General features: G+C 49.1%; 1 protein-coding gene across 4 annotated transcripts in view; it reads left to right on the forward strand.

Moving 5' to 3' along the window:
- Nucleotides 1–24976, forward strand: part of SPECC1 (sperm antigen with calponin homology and coiled-coil domains 1) — a 257971-nt gene that overhangs the window by 42318 nt on the left and 190677 nt on the right. For all 4 annotated transcript variants that reach the window (XM_029211776.1, XM_029211774.1, XM_029211778.1 and 1 more), the window contains exon 2: nt 21948–22114. In XM_029211776.1, the coding sequence (XP_029067609.1) occupies nt 21968–22114 (147 nt within the window). In that variant the 5' untranslated portion in view covers nt 21948–21967. The remainder of the gene's footprint in view (nt 1–21947; nt 22115–24976) is intronic.

Genomic DNA, 24976 nt, shown 5'->3' on the forward strand with positions numbered 1-24976 from the left:
ATTTTTAAAAATTAATTAAATTTTGGTCGCGTTGGGTCTTCGTTGCTGCGCGCAGGCTTTCTCTAGTTGCGGTGATCGGGGGCTACTCTTCGTGGAGGTGCGCGGGCTTCTCATTGCGGTGGCTTCTCTGGTTGTGGAGCACGGGCTCTAGGCGCGTGGGATTCAGTAGCAGTGGTATGCGGGCTCAGCTGCGGCTCGCAGGCTCAGCAGTTGTGGCTCGTGGGCTCTAGAGCACAGGCTCAGTAGTTGTGGCACACGGGCTTAGTTGCTCTGCGGCATGTGGGATCTTCCCAGACCAGGGCTTGAACCCGTGTCCCCTGCATTGGCAGGCGGATTCTTAACCACTGCGCCACCAGGGAAGCCCAAAGCGCATGAATTTTTAACAGTGCTTTGTATGTGTTGCTAGATTGCTTTTCTACCAACACTGTGTGTGAGATGTCAGTTTAATTTTATCCATTCCAGTGACAGCACCATGAAAGAAAAAAAAAAGAACAGGTAAAACAGAAGCACCTGTTGGTAATTTTCCATCTTTTTTAATATAGTTACGATGAACTTTTTTTTCACGTTTGTTTACAAATTGTACCTTCTCTTTGCTCATTCATCTATTAGGGTCTTAATGAGTTTTTTGTGGGGTGGCTAATTCATAAAGTTTTTTTTTTTTTAAGATTTATTTATTATTTAGTTTTGTCTGCATTGGGTCTTAGTTGCAGCATGTGGGCTCTTTGTCGCGGTGCACGGGCTTCTCTCTAGTTGCGGTGTGCGGTTTTTCTCTTCTCCAGTTGAGGCGCGTGAGCTCAGTAGTTGTGTCACATGGGATTAGTTGCCCCGCGGCATGTGGGATCTCAATTCCCTGACCGGGGGTCAAACCCACGTCCCCTGCATTGTAAGGCGGATTCTTTACCACTGGACCACCAGGGAAGTCCCCATAAACGTTTTTAAAAGATTTACTCTCAAAGTTTCATCAGTTATTTTCCCCAGACTATGTTTTACCTTTTTAAAATGAGTTTTTTAAAACCATACAGCCATTTAACATTTTTGCATAGTCACATCTGTCCATTTTTAACTATTTCTTCTTACTTTAGAAATCTATCTTTTTTTAAGGGATTTATTTCCTTCTAGTTATTACTTTGGTGCATGATGTGAAAAGTGGACTTTGACTTAAACAAAATAATGCTAGGCAGTTTTTCCATTGTCATTTATGAGTGATCTTTATGTTCTCTAATATTTTATAATTTTGTCAGTTTATATCCTCAGCTGTTCTATGATATCTGGATTGTCTGTTTTATTTATAGGAGCTGACCGTGTCTGAGCTGTTATCACTCTGTGTTGATTTTGCTGTTTTAAGATGTGTGGAGAGAATGGGTTGTGTGGAGGGACGCTGAGTCAAAGGAAGAGTTGTTGGCAGCGAGGGCTCCATCTCAGCCTCCCCGGCCTTAGTCTTCTCATCTGTAAAACGGGGATGGTTATAGTGTCCACGCCATGGGTTGTTGGGGTGGGGAAATAAAGTTAAACAAGGAAATACTGAAAAAGTATTTGGGGTACACAGATATGCGTAGAGACATATATATATATATATATATATATATATATATGTATACATCTTTTTTTTTTTTTTTGCGGTACGCGGGCCTCTCACCGCTGTGGCCCCTCCTGCTGCGGAGCACAGGCCCCGGACGTGCAGGCCCAGCGGCCATGGCCCACAGGCCCAGCCGCTCCGTGGCACGCGGGATCCCCCCCCCCGGACCGGGGCACGAACCCGCGTCCCCCGCATCGGCAGATGGACGCCCAACCACTGCGCCACCAGGGAAGCCCCTGTACATCTATTTTATATACATAAATATGCATTCTGTGTGTTTCTTTTTAATGTAATTTTTATTGGAGTATAGTTGATTTATTACAATGTTGTGTTAGTTTCAGGTGTGCAGCAAAGTGAATCAGATATATATATAGATATAGATAAATCTATATAGATACGTCTATATCTATCTATATATATAGATATATATATCTCCACTCATTTTTAGATTCTTTTCCCATATAGCTCATTACAGAGTATTGAGTAGAGTTCTCTGTGCTCTGCAGTAGGTCCTTATTAGTTATCTATTTTATATATAGTAGCGTGTATATGTCAATCCCAATCTCCCAATTTATCCCTCATCCCCCTTTCCCCCCCCCGTAACCATACATTTATTTTCTATGTCTGTGACTCCTTTTCTGTTTTGTAAATAGGTTCATTTGTACCATTTTTTTAGATTCCACATATAAGCGATATCATATGATATTTGTCTTTGTCTGACTGACTTCACTCAGTATGACAATATCTAGGTCCATCCATGTTGCTGCAAATGACATTATTTCGTTCTTTGATTTGGCTAAGTAATATTCCACTGTATATATGTACCACATCTTCTTTATCCATTCCTCTGTTGGTGGACATTTAGGTTGCTTCTATGTCTTGGCTATTGTAAACAGTGTTGCAATGGACACTGGGGTGCATGTATCTTTTTGAATTATGGTTTTCTCTGGATATATGCCCAGGAGTGGGATTGCTGGATCATCTGGTAGTTCTATATTTAGTTTTTTTTTAAGGAACCTCCATAATGTTTTCCATAATGGTTGTACCAGTTTTCATTCCCACCAAGTGTAGGAGGATTCCCTTGTATTTTTTATATAGAGTCAAATGTGTCATTCTTTCCCTTTATGACTTAAGACAACCCTTCATGTAATCTTGGGAGACAGAAAAAGATGACACACTTGACTCTATACACATTCAAAAACTTGGTATATTGAAAGACAGGCATGTGGCAGAGAGAACTATGTGTAGTGCCCTTACCACAGAGAGCTGCTAACCATTATAAGAGAGGAGTTTCCACACATCCATTAGAAAAAGGCAAAGACACACAGGAAAAGTGGGCAAAGGCAACTTATAAATAGAAATGTATATTTATTTCCATAAATATATGAAGAAATATTGACAGCCAATAAAGATACCTCGGTAAGAATCTTGGAAATGCAAATTCAAATACTAATGAAATGTCACTTTCCCTGTAGCAGATAGGCAGCATCAAAGAGAACATATGGAGATGGGCACTGGCAGTCACAACTAATAGGAACAAGAATTAGCAAAGCTTTTTTTGTACGGCAATTTTACAAAACCTACCAAAACGTGTAATAGCCTTTAATGTCTTAGAAAATACTGTACATGTTTTCAAGTAAGCACATCCAACATAATCATATTTACATTAAAAATGTCATTATGTTAAGAAACCTGAACTCTAGGTTTTTATTTGTATGAATATAAAAGTTCATTTTTAAAAAGTTCTGGATATATCAAGCTGTTCACTGTGTTACTTCTGGAGAGGTAGGGAGAATTAGGGCAAGGTCTCTTTTACCTTTTTCTAGATATACGTCCATGTTTGAGTTTTTCATGAGTCTGTATTTGTGTAAGATAAATACATAAACAGACACTTTTCCGGGCCCACGGGTCAGAAAATTTTAGGGAGCAGGATCCCAGCTGTAGAGGCTCGGGATTGGGAAAGTTCATAATTTTAGGAATTTTAGCGGCAACATTTGAGGCAGTGTTGAGAGGCAACATTTTATTCTTCCTTAACGTTTTCCTTTTTTAAAAAAATTTATTTATTTATTTATTTATGGCTGTGTTGGGTCTTCGTTTCTGTGTGAGGGCTTTCTCTAGTTGTGGCAAGCGGGAGCCACTCTCATCATGGTGCGCGGGCCTCTCACTATCGCGGCCTCTCGTTGCGGAGCACAGACTCCAGACGCGCAGGCTCAGTAGTTGTGGCTCACGGGCCTAGTTGCTCCATGGCATGTGGGATCTTCCCAGACCAGGGCTGCATTGGCAGGCAGATTCTCAACCACTACGCCACCAGGGAAGCCCTTTAACGGTTTTTTTTTTTTTTTTTTTTTTGCTGTACGCGGGCCTCTCACTGTTGTGACCTCTCCCGTTGTGGAGCACAGGCTCCAGACGCACAGGCCCAGCGGCCATGGCTCATGGGCCCAGCCGCTCTGCAGCATGTGGGATCTTCCCGGACCGGGGCACGAACCCGTGTCCCCTGCGTTGGCAGGCGGACCCTCAACCACTGCGCCACCAGGGAAGCCCTAATTTCCAGCTTTTTGTGGGTGTGGGGAGGTGGCAGTCAGATGAGGTTACAGGGAAGAAGCCACATCTGATCTGGGGCTTGAAGGATGGGTGAGATTTGAGTAAAGGGCAGTGAGGGTGAGAAAGGCAGCTCAGGCTGGGGAACAAGAAAAAAAGCAAGGATGTGGGCATCCCAGGCTGCTGGGGGCTAGGGAAGCCCAGGCTGGGGGGAGCAGAAGCGAGTTTGGGAAGGTGGGCTTGGGCCAAGGAGAGATGGCATTCATTCAGCCCACATGAGCTTGACCAATGCCTGCAAAGTGTGACCTCCGCCACAGTCGCCCCCAGGTCTCCTGGCTCTTCTTTACAGTCAGCCCCTCTGAGGTGTTTTCCAGCCACCAAGCAGTTAACTCAGCTCTGGCGCTATCCACCTGGACAGAGTGTAAAGGCTTAACTGTCCCCCCTTCACACGCTGATCGCAGGTCCGGGCTGACCCCTGTGCTTCGGACCCACCGGCTATAGATCAGAGGTTGCCAGGACCCCCTCCTCGGATTTGACTAATTTGCTACTCAGAGAAACATTTCCCTACATTTGCCAGTTCATTATCAAAGATATTATAAAGGCTACATACAGATGAACAGCCAGATGAAGGGGTACAGAGGGGGTGGTTCAGAAGGGTCCCGAGCACTTTCTTAGGAGCTCCTGTCCCTGTGGACCTGGTGTGTGTCACCCTCTTGGATGTGTACATGTCCACCAAGAGATTATGGAGCTTAATCTGCAAACCCCTCCCCCTTCCCAGAGGCTGGGGGAAGGGGCTGAGGTCCCAACCCTCTAATCACTTGGTCTTCCTGGTGACCAGCCCCATACCAGGAACCACAGGCAAAGGCCAGATGTATTTCATATACACAACCCCTCCTTCTACTCCCAGGCCCTGGTGACTGCTGGTCTGTGCTCTGTCCCCAGGGTGTTGCCTTTTCCAGCACATCATGTAAATAGAGTCCCGTAGTAGGAAGCCTTTTGAGGCTGACCTCTTTTCCTAAGCATAATTCATCCACTTTTTTGCATGTACCACTAGCTCCTTCTTTTTCACTGTTTTTCACCGCGTGTTTTACTGCACGGCCACTCCAGTCTGTCTATCCACCCACCATGGAGACAGGTTGTTTCCAGTTTTTGCCGTTATGAACTGTCGATGCAAAAATTAATTGATAGTCAATCTAAGAAAGAAATGGACATTTTATACGAGCCAACCCAGGGATTATAACCCGGGAGACGGCCTGTCAGGTAACTCTGAGAGCTGTTCCCAAGAGGTAAGGCGGGGAGGCTGTGATTTTGGCAAAGGGGGTACATACAATGAAGCACTCATCTCAGTAGAAGGCTGCTGCTGGTCACTAGGAACAGACACCTTAATTAATGCTTTTTTTTTTTTTTTTAAGTGCTTTTCTAAGTATGGGAAGATGCAAGAATCCAGGTTCATAAAAAATTTCTCCTGGAAATGTCTGTCTGAGGGCTGGTTCTGCCAGGTTTCCCAGAACACAAAGTGCCTCATCCTGGTGTTTGCTCAGAATTCCTTTCAAGGTGTCCTGTGGGTCACTGACTGCAGTGGCTGATGACTTGGTTCTTGTGGAACTGGATGGATGGTGGGCTACATTCTTTATGTTACAGGCCCCTCCCTTTTGGTCTTAATTTTGACAAAGGTTTGGGAGGCATTTAGTGACCAATTTGTCCCACGGTCCTAGGAATGCTCATTCCCAGGTCGGGTGAGGATTTTGTTGATGTGCCCCTTGATGTGCTGATACTGGACTAGGCCCTGTTAATAGTTGCCCAAAACCTCTGGACCCCCTTGTCCTACAGTCTGTTATGGTCTAGGAGACGGTTCCCTCTGTGGCTTCCTCCCAATTCTAGAGTTACACTGCTACAATCACTGATCTTATAGAACTATGTATTTAGTCAGTCGTTTCAAGTCCTCTGATCATCATTAATTTTATCTGAGGCTCAGTCACACATTTGGTGACATAAGAAACAATCCTTTTGTAAAATAGGCAGGATACAGGTAACATAGCTAGTAATGCTAATGTAAGGTCATAAGTAAGTATTTAAGCTAAGAACTTCCTTTAGGTATGGCCCCGTATCTCTCTAGGTCTTCTGACCAGTCTCTTCTGCACCAATCACTGTCTTTAAGGGAAATGATATATTGGCTTCATATATAAAGTCCACCAAAGATGTCTGCATGCACCAGGCCAGTGGTGGTCATCGTGGCCCCTTACAGGATTGAGAAAGGAATATTGTCTTCTCACGAGTTACATGGCTGGTACCAGAGGGAGAACATTTTTGTTTTTTTGTTTTTTAATTTTATTTTTTTACTGAGGTGTAGTTGATTTACAGTGTTGTGTTAGTTTCAGGTGTATAGCAAAGTGATTCAGTTATATATATATATACATGTATATATATTCTTTTCCCTTACAGGTTATTACAGAATATTGAGTATAGTTCCCTGTGCTATACAGTAGGTCCTTGTTGCAGAAGGAGAAAACTTGATCTTCACGGTTGAGCAGTTATCTCTGCCATTGGGGGGAAGTCTGGTTAATGCAGATACACAGTGTACACTGGAGGCGGGGGAGGAGACCAAAAGCTGAGAAAAAAAGTTTCTGTTTACATCTTTCTTGTCTTGCCTTAAAATAGGCGTTTTATTTCATCAGAACCCAAGCCTGTGAATCAGGCTTCCCACTCAGACACAGTTCTCATTTCTCTTGGATAAATACTGAGGAGTGGGGTTACTAGATTGTATGACAAGCGCATGTTTAATTTTGTAACGTTAAAAACAAGAGGCCCCAAATGGAGTCACTGATGCTGAGCCCCACGCCACCAAATTTCACTTAATTACAGTCTCAGCCTCTCCCAGAAATAGGATCTTTAACCAGGGAATCGGGAATCCCCTGATCAGCACCAGTGAGGTCACCTGCCGGGCGGACCCCTGCATCCCTTAAAGGGAAGTGACCTTGCAGTAACCAGCCTGCTTTTTGCCGAGTATAACTTCCTGTTCCCGCTCCTTCTGCCTGTAAAAGTCTTTCACTTTGTACAGTTCCTCGGAGCTCCTCTCTGTGTGCTAGATGGGATGCTGCTCTATTTATGAATCATTCAGTAAAGCCAATAAGATCTTTAAAATTTACTCAGTTAAATTTTGGGTTTTTTTTTTTAACAATAAGAAATGGCTACACTGATTTGCAAAGCACCCGCACCAGTTTGCATTTCCATCAACAATGAATGGGAGTTCCAGCTGCTCCATATCCTTGCCTGCACTTGTTTTTATTTTTTTAAGCTTCAAGCCATTCTAATTAGACATGTAGTAATATCTTCCTGTGGTTTCAGTTTGCATTTACTTAATGACTCATGCCACTGAGCATCTTCTCATGTGTTTATTTGCCGTCCAGTTATCTTCTTCGGTGAAGTGTTTAAATCTTTGACAATTTTTTATTGAGTTGTGTGTTTTGTCATTGTTGAGTTTTGCTGAGTTTCCTCCTAAATTCAGGAATCAGGTCCTTTATCAGTTTTGTGTTTTGCGGATGCTTCCCTTCCAGTTGGCTTTTCATTTTCTTGACAATGTCTTCTGAAGAGCAGAAGTTTTAAATTTTGATGAAGTCCAATTTATCAGTTTTTAAAAAAATTTTATTTATGGATCATGCTTTTGGTGTTGATTCTAAGAAATCATTGCCTGACTGAAGGGCACAACGATTTTCTCCTGTCTTCTTCTAGCAGCTTTCTAGTTTTATTGAGGTTTTCAGCCTGTCTTTACACAACAATGATTATGGCCCAGACAGTGGGTGGAGAGCTGTGAAACCACAGAGGAATGAGATGGTCCTTTGCTCCAGGATCCACTGGGCCGAGAAGCCGGGGTGGGAGATGAGTCAGCAGGGTGTCAGTCTGGTTGGGGTGCTGTGGACACTCCTAGTGGTGGGGGAGCAGGACAGGACGGTAGGGGTTAGGTTGAAAGTAGGAGTGGGGGTGGGGAGCCATTGTCCTGGGTGTGGAGTGGCAGTGGGGAGGCCTGGAGGCTGGTGGCAGAATAGCTGCCCATCCTTTGTGGCGCTGGGATCTGAGTGCAGGGCGCCTGGCAGGCGTGGGCAGAGCACACGGTGGGCCTCATCCCAGAACAAAGAGAAGGTGGGGGCAGCCTGGTGACATGGCTCATGCCGGGTCCCCTGAGGGACAGGGGACTATCTTCCGTATCACAAAGGGCCCATCCTTAGGGGGCGGCCACAGTGCTGTGGCATCATTGTCTCAGGCTTCTACCCTGGGGGTGGACCACAGAGCCGCTGCTGTCCTGCTGTTCCTTGTAGATTCGCTCCCAAGACCCCTGCGAGGCACCCATGATGACAAGGTCGTCCCAGGAGCAGCCTGTACACGATCCCTCATATTTGTGGCTATTGTATATATTTAAAACACAATCCTCAAAGTGTGGTGTGCTGGGGAAAGGTAGGGCATGCTCCAGGCGCTGAATACGTTAACCCTGCAAAGGACAGCAGTTGCTTTCATGAGCCGGCTGGCACTACAGGAAAATAGCTGAAGCCTGTGGCTTAGAAGAGAATATCTCAGGAATGTGAAAACAAAAAAGAAATCAGCACGTCCAGTGATTTAACTTAAGCCGGTAACAATAAGGAAGTCCAGAGCAATGGCAGAGCCCTACAGCCCTGCTGGAGGGACGGACTCTGCCCCTTACCCAGAGGGGGTGTCTGCCACGCCTGGGGTGGCCAGTGCCACCGTGCGGGCCTGAGTCAGGCCCCTGCACGCTCTGTGCCTGTAGAAGCTCCAGGAAAGTTCTGTTTCCCCCTCGTTTCCTCCTGTGGTCCAGGAGCAAACACAGACCGCTAACAGGGTCAGCAGCTGTGCGGTCCCTCCCTTTGTCCCTCCCCTGCCCCGCTGTCCTGTCCCTGCACTCGAGGTGCTGCAGACCCAGCTCCTGGGGCCACAGCTGGGAGCCTGGCCTGCCCACTGCCGCTCCTCCGCCAACACCAAGAGCCAGGGCTTCCATATGCCCCCAAAGACACGATGAAAGGGCCCTTCATCTTCCCGGCCGAGTCCCTGCCTCCCTCCCTGGGCCCCCAGGATGAGAGTTCTCCCGGGAGGTTCTTCTGTGCCTTGGACAGACAGACAGGCAGACAGATGGACGGGCTGCCAGGGGCCACCCTGGCCGGCCTCCCGACACTCCTGGGCCACAGCACGCAGCGTGGCTGATCTCCAGCTGAGACCCTGCCACTCTGAACCCTTCAAGCTCCCATGACTCGGGGTTGCCTTTTCAGAATAATGTCATCGTTATAGAAAACCCACAGCCGCCAATGGGGTCCTTTGTGAGTCTGTCAGGGACCACAGGCCTCTGAAGGTACCGATCAGAGGAGAAGTCCGCCCTTTCTGAGTAAGAAGCAAGAAGGCAACCAGAGTCCGTCTTGGTTTCTTCCCTATACAAGTTCTTCATTTTGTCGAGCTCAAGATTTACTTTGCTTATTTAGTTGCTTGTTCCCAAACTCCTAAATTAGGAGCTTGGGATTAACATATACACTCTATATAAAATAGATACCAGAAAGGTCCTACTGTATAGAACAGGGAACTATATTCAATATCTTGTAATAACCTATAAGGGAAAAGAATCTGAAAAAGAATATATATATGTATATATAACTGAATCACTTTGCTGTACACCTGAAACTAACACAACACTGTACCTCAGCTATACCCTAATAGAAAAAAATCCTAAAACAAATCGGTTGTTCCCACTGCCACACACACACACACACACAGACACACACAGATGCACACACACACACACACAGACACACAGAGGCACAGACACAGACAATGCACACACAGGTATACATACAGACAGACACACACAAGATCAGAAACATGGCCAGAGGCCCATGTGGCTAACGTATAGTGAGCCCAGGGGGGCGGTGGATGTGGGGTGGGACTCCATCTCTCCACCCGTGGACGGAGGGCCCCTGTTTACATCTGTGCCCTGTAGCGCTGGGGGAGGGGACTTGCGTGCCCCCCATCTCTGTAGGGCAAGTGCATTGAAGTGAGTGGTGGAGGGCAGAGGGTTTTGCTGGGGGTACTGGGGTTGGGGGTGGCATGCCCTGCAGTGTTTGCATTGTTTTCTAGAGGAAATAGAACAGAATGACTCAGAAGTGGCCGCCTGTTTCCTTGGAAGCTGTGCCACTGACATCATAGGGCCTTGCCCCTTGTCCCACCTGACTGAGGGGCCCCTGGTAGGAACAAAGAAACAGAAAAGGCTGCATAAAAGGTACTTAGACTTGACACTTTAACTTATTGGGTCCCTAAACCTGTGGTTGCCATTGGCTACCACTTAACAGAGCATCGAACATAAATGCATGTATTGTGATGTTTTGGTTAAGGTGTCTGAAATCTTAGAGCATAAAATTGTAAACTATTGGGCTTCCCTGGTGGCGCAGTGGTCGAGAGTCCGCCTGCCGATGCAGGGGACACGGGTTCATGCCCTGGTCCGGGTAGATCCCACATGCCGCGGAGCGGCTGGGCCCGTGAGCCATGGCCGCTGAGCCCGCATGTCCGGAGCCTGTGCTCCGCAATGGGAGAGGCCACGACGGTGAGAGGCCCGCGTACTGCAAAAAAAAAAAAAAAAAATTTGTAAACTATTATTGACTGTTACGGTGAAACTGGAATGTCTAGCAGAAATAGAAAAAGCTGTCCTTCGGGAATAAACTCACGAATGGAGATGAATCAGTAGATGATTTCAGAGGTTTGGTGTTGAATAACTTTGGGAACTATTTCTCCAGCATGTTATAAGTTAATGAGATGAATTTCATAAGGCTAATGCGTATACATCAACATGAACCCTGTTTTCAAGGTAATAACGCTGGAAGGCTCTGTATCAATATCCATGGGGTTCTCATCCTGAAAGCAATCTGGGGACTGCTTATTTGGTAATTGTTTAGAGGCATTTATAAGTCTTACAGGAGAAGAACTGTCATTGCGTTACGGCTCCGTTTTGTGTTCTCTGATTAATTCAGCAAATACTTTGTGAATCTGGGTGCCTGGCTAGAGAGGGAAGGGCAGGGAGACACTTGCACACATTTCTTCAGTGACAGGCAGGATCTAAACATTCATTAGCTGATGTTGGTTAAGCACCTGCTCGGTGCATCCGGGAACACTGTGACGAACCGGAAGGTAAAGTGCCCTGGGAGCTGCAGGGGGTGGGCGGAGGCTGAGGACCCACGATGGATGATCAGTACAGCCAGAGCCTGGCTTTGGTGATAGAAGCTCTGAAGGAATGACGGGAGGGCTGTGCGGTGAGCTCCTCCGGAGACTGGAAGGGAAAGGCCTTTTGGAGGAAGGACCGCCACCCCCACCCCCACCCCCACCCCCACCCCCTCGGGCCGTGTGAAGAGCTGGAGGGGGGCCTTCCAGTTCAACGGCCCTCCTTGGGAACCAGCTGGGCAGGTCCGAGGGGCTGGAGTAGCTCCCACAGCACACAAGGGGAGGGTCTCAGAATGCAGACGGGCAGCCCCACGATGGCCTAGGACTTTGGGGTTGTGACAGAGATCTTGGATTTGCACTCTAAATATAGTGAGAAGCCACAGCAAGTTTCTCCGTAGGGAGGGACATGATCTGACTTGCGTGTTTTTTTTTTAATAATTTTTAAAATTTAAATCGTGGTTAAAAACACACACATACCATAAAATGTACCGTGTTACCCGTTTTTATGATTTTTGTTTTTTTGGTTTTTTGGTGTTTTTTTTTGCGGTACGCGGGCCTCTCACTGCTGTGGCCTCTCCCGTTGTGGAGCACAGGCTCCGGATGCGCAGGCTCAGTGGCCGTGGCTCACAAGCCCAGCCGCTCCGGGACCGGGGCACGAACCCGCGTCCCCCGCATCGGCAGGCGGACTCCCAACCACTGCGCCATCAGGGAAGCCCCATGATTTGTGTTTTTAAAGAGCCCTCCAGCTGTTGAGTGGCATTAACTGTTGTGGGCAAGATGGGCGAGAGCAGAGCTGGGGACCCGGGGATGCTGCGGCATCAGGAGGGGGGCGGGACGGGGAGGGGGCAGGGAAATGCGGGGGGAGTCTTGGGCGGGTGAGTATCAGAAAGTTGTTGGCAGAGCCTCGCAGGAGGGGCTGGAACATTCCTGGGGGAGGTCTCTGAGGAGGGTCCCGGGGCTGTGGGTGCCCCCAGACGAGAACGGTGGGGAGGTCTGGGTCTGGCTGCACCGCAGGGCAGAGCTCAGCTGGGCAGTCCCTTGATCTGGAGCAAGGTTGAGCACAGGCCCCGGCTTGGGAAGTGAGCAAATTCCTGGGGCCTCACTGGGCGCTGACTGTGAAGCATGGTGACATCTCTGCCTCTGGCCCCGAGCCTGCCACGGAGACGCTGTGAGAAGCGTCTGCCTGAAGATGAGCACCGACCGAGGGTCTGAGCGGGAGCGGCGGCCTCAGCTGAGCGCTGGAGCCGGGCAGGAGGACTGCGGGGAAGGGGTGGCTCCGGGACGGAGGAGCCAGAGCTGTGCTCTGTCCATGCGGAGAAGAAGGAGGGCTCGCGGCGTTGGTGCCGGAGCCTGAGCTCCCCCGGCAGCCGAGGCTGTGATAAGCGGCCGCGGGCCGCGGGGAGGCCACGATGCTCTGAGGTTTTGAGTCTGGGAGGCCGGGAGGGAGCCCTCAAGGATAACAGAAACGGGAAGTCGGGAGAAGCTGCGGAGTCAGGACTGTCTTCGCGCTGTGCTCGGGCAGGCGGCCCCTGGGAAGGCGACAGGCCAGCTGCGTGGCGGGCCGGTGGACAGACGAGGGTAGGAGCCGCGAGGAGGCCCTCCTGGGCTGGGGGAGGCTTCCGGAGGGAGACCTCTGCGCTCACTTTGGAAGGCGGGTGGGAGATGGCCAGGCCTTCGTTTGTCCGTCCACGTTGCCACCACCTTGTGGATGCCGCATCGGTGGTGGCCGCTCCATGCCTGCACCCCCGCCTTCTCCCTGAGCCCGTGGGTAGCCCTGGAGGGTCGGGGAGGGGAGAATGCCCTTGAGGCCTTTCTCTCCCCAGCTGCTCCCGCTGCCCCCGACCCCAGTGCTACTGAGTTGTTTGGGTTAGCTGCATTTCTCTATCGAGGCCTCAGCTTCTGCTCTTGGTACAGCTCTCTCCGGGTCCCAGCGGCTTCCTCCCCGACCCGCAGGCCGGGGGTGATAATGTCCTAGCCCGCATTGCTCCTCTAGGCCGGCCCAGCCCCTTGTAAACGGGTCCTTTTGGAGCTCTTCTCGATGCTTTTGCCGAAATGGAGATGAAAATCTGCGGTTCTCTCCTACACTATAGCTTTTGTTTTGTTTTGTCTTTCTTATCACATTTTTAAAAATTGTGGTAAAATACACATAATATAAAATTTACTGTCTTAACCATTTTTAAGTGTTTAGTTCCGTGGCATTAAGTACATTCACACTGTTGTGGGACCATCACCACCATCCGTCCCCAGAACTGTGTTTATCTTACAAAACTGAAACTTCGTCCCCATTAAACACTAACTCCTGTTCCTCACTCCCCCAGCCCCTGGCCCCCACCATTTTACTTTCTGTTCCTGTGAATTTGACTCCTCTAAGTACTTCATATAACTGTAATCATACAAGTGTGTTTGTCTTTTTCTGCCTGGCTTATTTCACTTAGCATGATGTGTTCAAGATTCATCCATGCTGTAGAATGTATCAGAATTTCCTTCCTTTTTAAGACTGAGTAATAGTCCACTGGATGTATAGACCACATGTTGTGTATCCGTTCATCCATCAGTGGACACTTGGGTTGCTTCCACCTTTTTTGGCTGTTGTGAATAATGCTGCCCTGAACATGGGTGTGCAAATACCTCGTTGAGACCCTGCTTTCAGTTCTTTTGGGAATGTGCTCAGAAGTGGAATCGCTGGATCATACGGTAAAATCTATTTGTTTTTTAATTTTAATTTTTTTTTTTTTTTGCGGTACGTGGGCCTCTCACTGCTGTGGCCTCTCCCGTTGCGGAGCACAGGCTCCAGATGCGCAGGCTCGGCGGCCATGGCTCACGGGCCCAGCCGCTCCGCGGCATGTGGGATCTTCCCGGACCGGGGCACGAACCCGCGTCCCCTGCATCGGCAGGCGGACTCTCAACCACTGCGCCACCAGGGAAGCCCTATTTTTTATTTTTTGAGGAACTGCCATACTGTTCTCCGTAGCAGCTGCACCATGTTACATTCCCAGCAACAGTTCACAAGAGTTCCGAATTTCTCCACATCCTCGCCAACATTTGTTACTTTCTGGTTTGGTTTGGTTTGGTTTGGTAGTACCCATCCTAATGGGTATGAAGTGGTATCTCATTGTGATTTTGACTTGCATTTCCCTAATGATTAGTGACGTTGAGCATCTTTTTGTGTACTTATTGGCCATGCATATATCTCTTCGGAGAAATGTCTATTCAAGCCCTTTGTCCATCTTTGAAACAGGTTTGTTTTTGTTGTTGAGTTGCAGGAGCTCTTTATATATTCTGGATATTAGCCCTGTCTTAGTCTGCCTGGACTGTCATAACAAAATACCATAGACTGAGTGATTTAAACAACAGAAATTGATTTCTTACCATCCTGGAGGCTGGGAAGTCCAAGAGCAAGGTATGTATGGCTGATTTGGTGCTTGGTGAGGGCTCTTTTTCTGGCTTGCAGATGGCCGCCTTCTCACTATGTCCTCCCATGGCTTCTCATCAGTGTGTGTGCACAGGAGAAAGATCTCTCTCTCCCCCTCTTCTAATAAAGCCACCAATCCTATTGGATTAGGACCCGCCCTTATCACTTCATTTAACCTTACTTTACCTCCTAACAAGCCCTAGCTCCAAATGCAATCACACTGAGAATTAGGGCTTCAACATGTAAATGTGGTGGGACAGGGGACACAATTCAGTCCACAGCAAACCCATTTGCCAATGTTTTCTTCCATTCTGTGAGTTGCCATTTTACGCTGTTGACTGTGTTCTTTGATGCACAGAAGTGTTTAATTTTGACATATTCCAATCTGTCTAGTTTTTCTTGTTGCCTGTGCTTTTGGTGTCATGTTTAAGAATTCATTGCCAAATCCAATGTCATAAAGCTTTTCCCCTGTGTTTTCCTCTAAGAGTTTGACAGTTTGGGCTCTTATATTTAGGTCTTTCATCCATTTTGAGTTCATTTTTGTATATGGTATAAGGTAAGGGTTCAACTTCATTCTTTTGGTGTGGATATCCAGTTTTCTCAGCACCCTTTGCTGAAAAGACTGTCCTTCCCTATTGAATGGTCTTGGCACTAGACTATAGCTTGTATTCTTAGTTACTCTTTCAACAGACCTTTTCAAACTATTCCTATAGAAAGAGCTCTTGGAAGTATTTTATTTCCGTCTCCTTTCTACTGCCTTGGCTCATTCTTTTAATTCTTTGATGTGAAGCCATGTTATAAGTAAGGAAATAACTACTGATTAGGGGCCACTAGCTCTGTGGGATGCCGGCTTCTTGGTTCAGCTTTGGAGACAGAAGGATGTCCTGGGGCAGCGATTCTCAGGGTTTGGTCTCAATATAGCTCCCAGATTACAGCCTCTCTTTGGGGTCTGCATTTCATATTTAGAGACCAGCTCCTCCTGTTTCTTATTCCAGATTAAGCTCTATTTGTTACGGTCTCCACCTCGTGGCAGTGTGTCATAGTTTCTGCAAGTCCCTATTCCATTTCCAAAGTTTGTTTTTGGCTTGAGATGGTATGGCTAGTGCTATGCAAATGTTCTCTTCTGTTTAGTTTTTGTCTTATCCCTTCTTGGTTCTCGTTTTCTTTCAATGACTTCTCCTGATAGGATCAGTGAATTTTTGTTTGCCATTTTCCTTCTGATGCTGTGTGGAAACCTGTTCTTTTCTATTTATTTACCAGGAGGGAATCTAAGGCTAACGGGATGATTTTTCATGTCGAGACTAACAGGAAATAATAAGCTTTGAAGAGTTTCCTGTGGCCTCCAGCCGAAGTCTGGGATTCCCTCAGCTGCTCCCAAACTAGATTTTCAGCGTAAATGTTCCAATGTTAGCATAAACGAACCAGGTGCCTGAGAATCAGCGCCCGAGGAGCCTCGCTCTTCCTCTGGAACTGAGTTTCTCGACCTCGACCCTTGACATTTTAGCCTGGATCCTTCTTTGTTGTGGGGCTGCCCTTTGGGTACTGGGATGTCCAGAAGCATCCCTGGCTCTACCCTAGCACCTCCCCCTGCCCCAAGTTGTGACAACCCAAAGCAGCTGCGCACATTGCCAAATGTTCCCCCCCCCCGGGGGCAGAATCAGCCACCCACCCTGCTGAAGAGGTCAAGAGCAAACTGGGCACGTGTTCTAGAAAGCTCTAGCTAGCTATTTTCGGCATGCTGTTCACTTGCCTTCTGTTTCCTGCCGAGTCCCCTGGTAGTTGAGCTATGTGAACATTCTTAGTTTGTTCGTTCTCAGACTCGAAGCCTCAGTTCTCGGCTTCCTGGGGTTTATTGTACTTGCAGTGCAAGCCTCAATGCCCTCTCCCACTCCCGGACACTCCTTATTTTTTTCAAAATTTATTTTTGGCCAAGCTGCGCGGCATGCAGGGTCTTAGTTCCCCGACCAGAGATCGAACCCTCGCCCCCTGCAGTGGAAGCGCAGAGTCTTAACCACTGGACTGCCAGGGAAGTCCCTGGACGCTCCCTGTTATTTGTGATGGTCCAGAATGGTTTCCCAGTCGCCTTTCTGTTTTCTTGCCTTAAAAGGGTAACCAATCTGAGGGCCGAGACAACCCCTCCAGCCCAGGTTCTGAAGGCGGTGATGAAGCAGCCCAGTAGCATGTTGGAGGGGCTCTGACCCTCCCCGGTGCCCAGACACTCACCGTATTCCTAACTGTGTTCCCTCTTCCCTCTCTCTCTTCTATCTTTTCTACTTAACTCCATTACAACTAATGAGTTATGGTTTAAAGAGAAGTCTTGCACGATTCTGGCGAGGAAAGGAGCTTGATAATTAAATAAAATGAACAATTTAAGGAAAACACCCCTGGGAAGGCCCTCTCCCCACCCCTGTGGGAGTGAATTCCTAAATTTAACTGTACTGTGGACCCTCGAATAACACGGGTTTGAACTGCGTGGATCTACTTACAAGTGAATGTTTTGCAACAGTGGATGCAACCGTCTTTGAGATGTTTAGGTGGATTTTTAGAAATCAGGGAATTAGTAATAGAAACTTCTTTTCCCATGATCTTGTCCTTGGCCAGAACCCGTCTATTTCTTTTCCGTTACTTGTTCACATCCCTAAGAAAAGTATCGTTCACCCAGCGTTCACGCCCGTGTTTCTCTTTCAGCAGTGGGGGCCAGTTCTAGTGACTGTAAGGTGTCTGCTCTCGGTGTTCATCTTCCTCCATACTTTCCCTCTTTGACGTTCCCAAATGAAAACAGGCCGCTCTGTGTATAAAGAGAGCTCTTTCCTTAGGTGGCCCCGGCCAGTGCACATTGATCCCACCGATCCACTGCTGGGTGTTGCTGAGTTCATAAAGCAGAGCGGCCCTCGGCTGAACACGGTGAACAGTTGTGGCATCTGGGGTTTGCTGAGTGTCTTCCGGGTGCCGTGTCCTCCTTCATCTTCAGTTTTGCAGTGCAGGCACCAGTAACTCCATTTATCGGGTGACGATGTTGAGAATCATAGTGTTCGGCAAGCATGCCCCAGCTCACGCAATGAACAGTGGAGCTGGATTTTGACCAGGAACACTGGATCCAAAAGCCCGTGTGCTTTCCCGTGGGAGAAAGATTATCCAGGGAGGCCGTACCCAACCCTGGTGTGTAAGAGCCCATTAAAACTGGGTTTGGATCCTGGCTGTATCATAAACTCTGTGGTCTGGGCAAGTTGCTTAACCTCCCTGAACGGAGGTGACCCTTACCTCGTAGGATTACAGGGAGGGTTTGACACCAGGCCCGGGGTGAGGGGCGAGAGGAGGGTCGGAGAGGAGACAGCGGGAAGCGGATTGGGTGAAAGGCTGCAGAAACTAGGAGTGGGCCTGAGGGCACCTGCCCCCTGCCAGCAGGAGGCCTTCTTGGGAGTGGACAGAGGGCAGGGCCAGAGCAGGCCGATTTGGAGAACACTAGGAAGACACCAGTCCTGCTGGATGGGGGTTGGGCGATGCTTAACAAGGTCCTGGACGTGGAGCGTGGGGAGAATGGTGCAAAGCTGGCCTTCAGCCTGGCTGGAGCGGTGTCCCCACCCTCTGCTCTCATCCTTTTGTCGTCTGTCCCTGGAGAGCTGCTTTGATCTGGCAGAGCTCACTACCCCCCCCCCCCCCGGCAGCCCACCCCCTGGCACGCTCCCTACCGTTAGGGCTCTCTTCCTGGTTCAAGAGGGGACGTTACTTACTTCATTTCTGTGTATTTTGATTTCTGGAAGAAGATGGAATTTGAAGAGCCTGGCTTGTGCACGAATACGAAATAGAAGCCTCCGTCTGGGGAGATAACGGGAAAGACACATGAAGGGAGACAAGGAAGAAGAGCCTGGCAGTGAGGAGGGCCCGCGGGAGGAAGGCCCTCTGTGTACACTTGTCTGGGAGTAATTTGATGGGTTCAGGGTTCTAGGAGAATAAAGAAAGGTGTGATGATGCAAAGGAAGTAAACCTGAGAATTCTGCCTCAGAGCAAGTAACCAGGCAGCCTTTGAAAAGTGGCTGCATGAAAAAAAAAAAAAAAGTGGCTGCATGTTTTTCAGGTGATTGTCTAGAAGGTTGTCAGAGATTAAGAGTTTAGATCTGGAGTTTTGACTAGGATGCCTTTCTCCTCCTCTCCCCTCCCCTCTCCTCCCCTCCCCTCCCCCCCCTTTCCTTTTCCTTCTCTCCTTCCTTTCTTCTTTCCTTCCTTTGTTTATTTCTGTTATTGTTATTACTTTTTTTTTTTTTTTGCCAAGGACTTAGGGCAACATTGGGGAAATTTTCTATCATCTTTCTTCTGCTTTTCCTCTTCACATTCTTTCTTCCTTCTGGGGAATAAACAAGAGGCATTTCATTTCGGTGATGACCTGGGCAGATTTTGGAAAGCATAGATGCATTGCAGAATCACCTATGTTTTCATCAAGTAAGCCCTGCAATAATCATCTCTAAGTAGTTGCAATCATCACGTAAAAGGGCGTCTTCATGAAACGTATTTTATTTCTTGTCTCCATGAGTCACACTGACATGTTACTGGTTGTTCCTGCAGTCCTGGATAAAATTCATCAGTAATTCTCTCCAAGAATCACTCAGGCTATGTTCGTTCATTTTACGTTTATATTCATTTAATAAAATTAGTTGCTCTATAGGTCTTAACCTAGGAATTCTTTCATTGTTGCTGTGGAAACCATAATTAAAAATTGTGGGCCGAGAAAGAAGAATAGCTGGAGCTGAACATCGTAAAATACGCGAGAAGTGGTTTTTTAAATACAGAATTTTTAAAAATCATGATACCTGGAACCAAGCTGAGACTATTGAACTAGTCATATAACTGAAATCGTGAATAATTTTTCTCAAAAACACTTTAGAAAACAAATCGCTGTCTTAAAAATATTAGTTTCACAGGACTTCCCTGGTGGTCCAGTGGTGAAGAATCTGCCTTGCAATGCAGGGGATGGGGGTTCGATCCCTGGTCAGGGAACTAAGATCCCCCAGGCTGCGGGGCAGCTAAGCCCGCGCACCACAACTACTGAGATCGCGCGCCGCAAACTACAGAGCCTGCGCGCCACAACTAGAGAGAGAAAACCCCTGCACCCCAACCAGAGAGAAGCCCGTGCGCTGCAACGAAAGATCCCACATGCTCCAACTAAGGCCCGACACAGCCAAAAATAAATAATAAATAAATCTTTTAAAAAATATTACTTTCACCTGTAGCCACATTGGCACAGCTGCCAGGATAGCAGTGTTGCAGAATGAGCCCCAGGTCGTGGACCCCTGCCCCCAGCTAATCCCTTTAAGTAGGAGCAGGAACTGGATGGCCCTGGCTGGGACGCTGTGGGTTGAAATGGTGTCCCTGGGAAAGGAGATAAGAATGGGAGGAGGACCCCACTGCGCCAGGCTGGGGGCAGTGGGCAGCCTTTTCTTTTTCTCAGAGGGACGGACAGGGTGTCCTGGGATGCGGTAAGCGGAGAGGAGGCCCAGAGCCGCCGAGCACCAGCTGTGATCCTGGGGAGCAGTTATTTAGCCCCGGGTCCTGTGAGTGCGGCCACTGGCATTAGCTGTCACCTAGTGGTGTGTTGTTTGTTTGTTTGTTTTAATCTTCATTGGAGTATAGTTGCTTGACAGTGTTGTGTTAGTTTCTGCTGTACAGCAAAGTGAATCAGCTGTACATATACATAAAGCCCCTCTGTTTTGGATTTCCTTCCTAACGGTGTTTTGTTTTTTTGTTTTTTTTTTTGCGGTACGCGGGCCCCTCACCGTCGCGGCCTCTCCCGTCGCGGAGCACAGGCTCCGGACGCGCAGGCCCAGCGGCCACAGCCCACGGGCCCAGCCGCCCCGCGGCGCGCGGGATCCTCCCGGACCGGGGCACGAACCCGCGTCCCCCGCATCGGCAGGCGGACTCCCAACCACTGCGCCACCAGGGAAGCCCCTTAGTGGCGTTTTTTAAAGTGCTTTTTTTCAGTTTGTTTCTTGTCTGCGGTTTTGGTCTTCTGTCTCACATCCCTGGTCGTGAGAGTCCACGGGGACAGCAGAGTCAGGGTCCCATTGTGCTACTGAGAACAAAATGGGCTCAGAGAGGTTAAGAGACGGCCGGCCCACCTCCTCAGCATTGATCGAAGGACTCAGGCTGTCTTGCTTGCCTTGGGACGTGGATTCACACTCCCCCACCCCCCAGGTCTTTAACCGCATCCTGCTCCTTTGCATAAATTGTCTTTCATAGAACGTTCTAGTTAGGGTGGGTAACTCTGTCCTGTGATGTCAGGTCTGCCCAATTAAAAGCTGCCCTATTCATTTTTTAAAATTTATTTCACAGATTTATTGAGGGCACCCTTTTAAGTTTTGATACCATTTTTGTCCAAAAGAAGAAAAAAACCTGTGCTTCTGTGAAATCTGTTTTTCAAGTAATTCATTTATGTCTACTTGGAAATTACGTTAAGTTGCTCAATTATCAACCCTAAAACGGCAAGGCTTATGGGCATAACGTGTCTTGACTCAAGCTGAGTGAAGCTGTTTTATGTGGGTGTGTATATATATATATATATATATATATATATATATATATATATATATGCAGTAAGACTGTGCTAGGTGCCCCTGACCAAGGAGAAGCCATCATTTTGCCAAAGAGTAATGTCAGAGCATCAGTAATATTGCACGTAAAAAAAATTCATTTATTTTTGGCTGCATTGGGTCTTCGTTGCTGTGTGCGGGCTTTCCCTAGTTGCAGTGAGCAGGGCCTACTCTTCGTTGTGGTGTGCGGGCTTCTCATTGCGGTGGTTTCTCTTGTTGCGGAGCACGGGCTCTAGGCGCGCGGGCTTCAGTAGTTGTCACTCGCGGGCTCTAGAGCGCAGGCTCAGTAGCTGTGGTGCACAGGCTTAGTTGCTCCGCGGCATGTGGGATCTTCCCGGACCAGGGCTCGAACCCATGTCCCCTGCATTGTCAGGTGGATTCTTAACCACTGTGTCACCAGGGAAGCCCGCACATGTGTTGTTAATAGTTTCATGAAAGCTGCAGTGAAGCCAGAGAAAGAAACCTGCTGCAAAGGTACCTTCTCAGTAGTAAGATGCTCTATGTGCAGCCCCATCCCGAAGGCTCGTTCTCCATGACCACGGTGGTGCCCGTGGTGCGTGGGGATGGATCTCTGTGATATGCCTCAGCAGGTGGTTCAAGTGTGGACACACGCTTTTTCTTTTCTGCTCTTGTACAGAAGGACCCATTGGGACAAACATGAGGAGTGCAGCCAAGCCCTGGAGTCCAGTCACCAGAGTGGGAGGCCGTGGGGTGGACCGCGTGCGACCCCTCCCCGCCCCCCCTCCCGGCATGAAGAGCTCCAAGTCGTCCACCTCGCTGGCATTTGAGTCCCGACTCAGCAAGGTATGGATGGGACACACAGGGCAGGGCTGCTGGGCGCCCCGCGACAGTGAGCAAGGCCCCAGGAGCCCCGGCATTGCTTGACCTAAAGGCGCAGAGCAAAGGGGATGCAGTCGGAGTGCCCTGGGGTGGAGAGGGGAAACGTGCAGCTTAACAGGGTGACTGGGATCCCCTGCCCTGGACCATGTGGACTCTCCAGCCAGAGTTTACCCCCAGCGCCCACTAGACGGGCTCAGCGTCACCAGGATGCTGACAATCCAGGTGTCAACTCCCCACCTGCCTGCAGCTGGGCTCCCTCCTCTCAGTGTTCCTTTCCCCTGACCCGGGCAGCCCCTGGGGGCTCCACTGCTGGCTCCTTCTCACCCCCCAGGGGTTCCTAATATCAGGTGGGCTGGGGCGCCTCCTTCCTCACCCTGAGATGAAACTCAGAGACCGTGTCACCTACCTACACACACACTTTGGAGAAGTCAGTGTAGTATCCTAACTATAAAAGCCAAACAAAGGGAACATCGCTTACAGGTAAGTAAACCGCATTTCTACCCACGTCTGCCTGCGTGTGACTCCGCTGAAGGACCCCCATGCTCCTTGGAGCCCTGTGGGTGTGGCAGCTCTGGGCAGACGGATTCAGGGTTGTCGTGCTGACGTGTCAGGTACCAGGAAGGCTGGTCGAGGGGGAGACGCGTGACGTGTTGGTTTGAATGCTGAGCGCTCTTCGTAAAGTTCTGAACCCAAGTGCAGCCTCCCCTCGTTACTCTTAGAAAGTTGAGTGTATCTTAAAGTTGTGCAAGAAATACACTGTTTTTACATGTAAAACAAAGGGATGCTGTTGGCTCGGATAACAATAAGAAGATGCTCCACCGCTGAGTGTCTGTGGAATCCGTGAGACGTGTGGGATGCAGGGCAATTCTTTGTGCTAGATTGTCACGTTCACGATCTCCATCCTCCTGTCCCTTAGGTGTCAGTAGCACCTCCAATTGCAGTGGCAAGTAAAGATGCCCCCACAGATTTCCAACATGCTCCATGAGGGACGGCACCGTCCCTGGTGAGGACACTTGTTCTAGGTGACAGCTTCTGCTCTCATGAATTTTAACACCATGTGTGGATGACCCACAAATTTGCATCTCCAACCAGCACTCCTCCAACTGCCTTTGTGACACCACCTCTTGGATGTCTACAAGGCACCTTGAAGGTGACCTATTCAAAACTGAATCTGTTCTTCCTCCTCTCCATCTCTCCTGCCCCCCTAAACCTGCCGCCCCTGCCCCTGGTGACTCTTCCCATTTGAGTAAACAGCAACTCCATCTTTTTAAAAAAATTTTATTTATTTATATTTTTGGCTGCGTTGGGTCTTTGTTGCTGCATGCAGGCTTTCTCCAACTGCAGCGAGCGGGGGCCACCCCTCGCCGCGGTGCGCAGGCCTCCCACTGCGGCGGCTCCTCCTATTGCAGAGCACAGGCTCTCGACACGTGGGCTTCAGTAGTTGTGGCACGCGGGCTCAGTAGTCGTGGCTCACAGGCTCCGGAGTGCAGGCTCAGTAGTTGTGGCGCACGGGCCCAGCTGCTCCGCGGCATGTGGGATCCTCCCGGGTCAGGGCTCGAACTCCTGTCTCCTGCGTTGGCAGGCGGACTCCCAACCACTTTGCCACCAGGGAAGTCCCCAGCAACTCCATCTTTTAGTCGCTCAGGCCAGAGCCCGTGGCATCATCCTTGGACCCTCCTTTTCTCACATCCTGTGGTCCATCGGCAAAATGCTGTCTACCTTAAAAATAGATGTCAACTCCCACCAGCTCCCACCGCCTCCTGGGGACCACCGGGGACATGCCACCACCTTCCTGCTTTTCACTTGAGGCCTATGCTCCGTTCTCAGCAGAAGCTGAGCGGTCCTTTCAACACAAGTCATGTCACTTCTCCGCTTAATACGCTCCAGGCTCTCCCCACCGACTCAGAGGGGAGCAAAGTCCAACCCCTACCGCCCCCCAGGCTGCCCGGGCTCCGGACACACTGCCTCCAGGTGCCCTGGTGCTGTCCCTCGTGCGAGCCAGGTGTGGTAGCTGCCCCTCAGCCTGGGGCATCCCTCCCTCCACCCCCTGCACTCTGCCGCTTCTCCTCCCCTAAGTCTGTGCTCAAGGTCACCTTGTCAGGCGCGCCCCTGACCAGTCTGTGTAAAGTGTGGCCTCGGCCCGTCCTCCCCGCCCTGCCTCACTTTCCTTCTCAGCTCTTAGGACCCTCACACCCACCTGCGTGGTTACTGTCGTCTCCCCATGGCTAGATGGGAAGCCCCACGAGGGCCGGGACCATCTGCTCTTCTGTTTGTCACAAGCTGTGTCCTTCACGCTTAGGAGGGCACCTGCTACCTGAGCGCTCGGCGTGGATTGAATGCCCGAGCACACCTGTTCTCCCGGGGGTGATGGATGTGGGAACAGGAGGAGAGGGGTCGGGACCCCTGGCCACATTGGGACCCCCAACTCTGCCCCTTTCTAGCTGTGAAACGTCAGGCAAGCCAGGTAGCTGCCCTGAGCTCCGAGATGGGACGAGCACCGTACTTGCCACAAGGAGTAAATGTGGATAAAGTGTCCTACTTATAATTTGGATTATTATTCTAATATCCCAGACTTGACTGTTATTTCCATGATTTTAATTTTTATTATCTTTGACCTATAGCACATTTGGAAGACATCTCTAATATGGATTTTTTTTTTTTTTTTTTTTTTTTTTTTTGCGTTACGCGGGTCTCTCACTGCTGTGGCCTCTCCCGTTGCGGAGCACAGGCTCCAGACGCGCAGGCTCAGCGGCCATGGCTCACGGGCCCAGCCACTCCGTGGCATGTGGGATCTTCCTGGACCGGGGCACGAACCCATGTCCCCTG

Source organism: Monodon monoceros, unplaced genomic scaffold (genome assembly GCF_005190385.1).
Source record: "Monodon monoceros isolate NGI ecotype Baffin Bay Population unplaced genomic scaffold, NGI_Narwhal_1 Super_Scaffold_9, whole genome shotgun sequence".
NCBI classification, from domain to species: Eukaryota; Metazoa; Chordata; class Mammalia; order Artiodactyla; family Monodontidae; genus Monodon; species Monodon monoceros.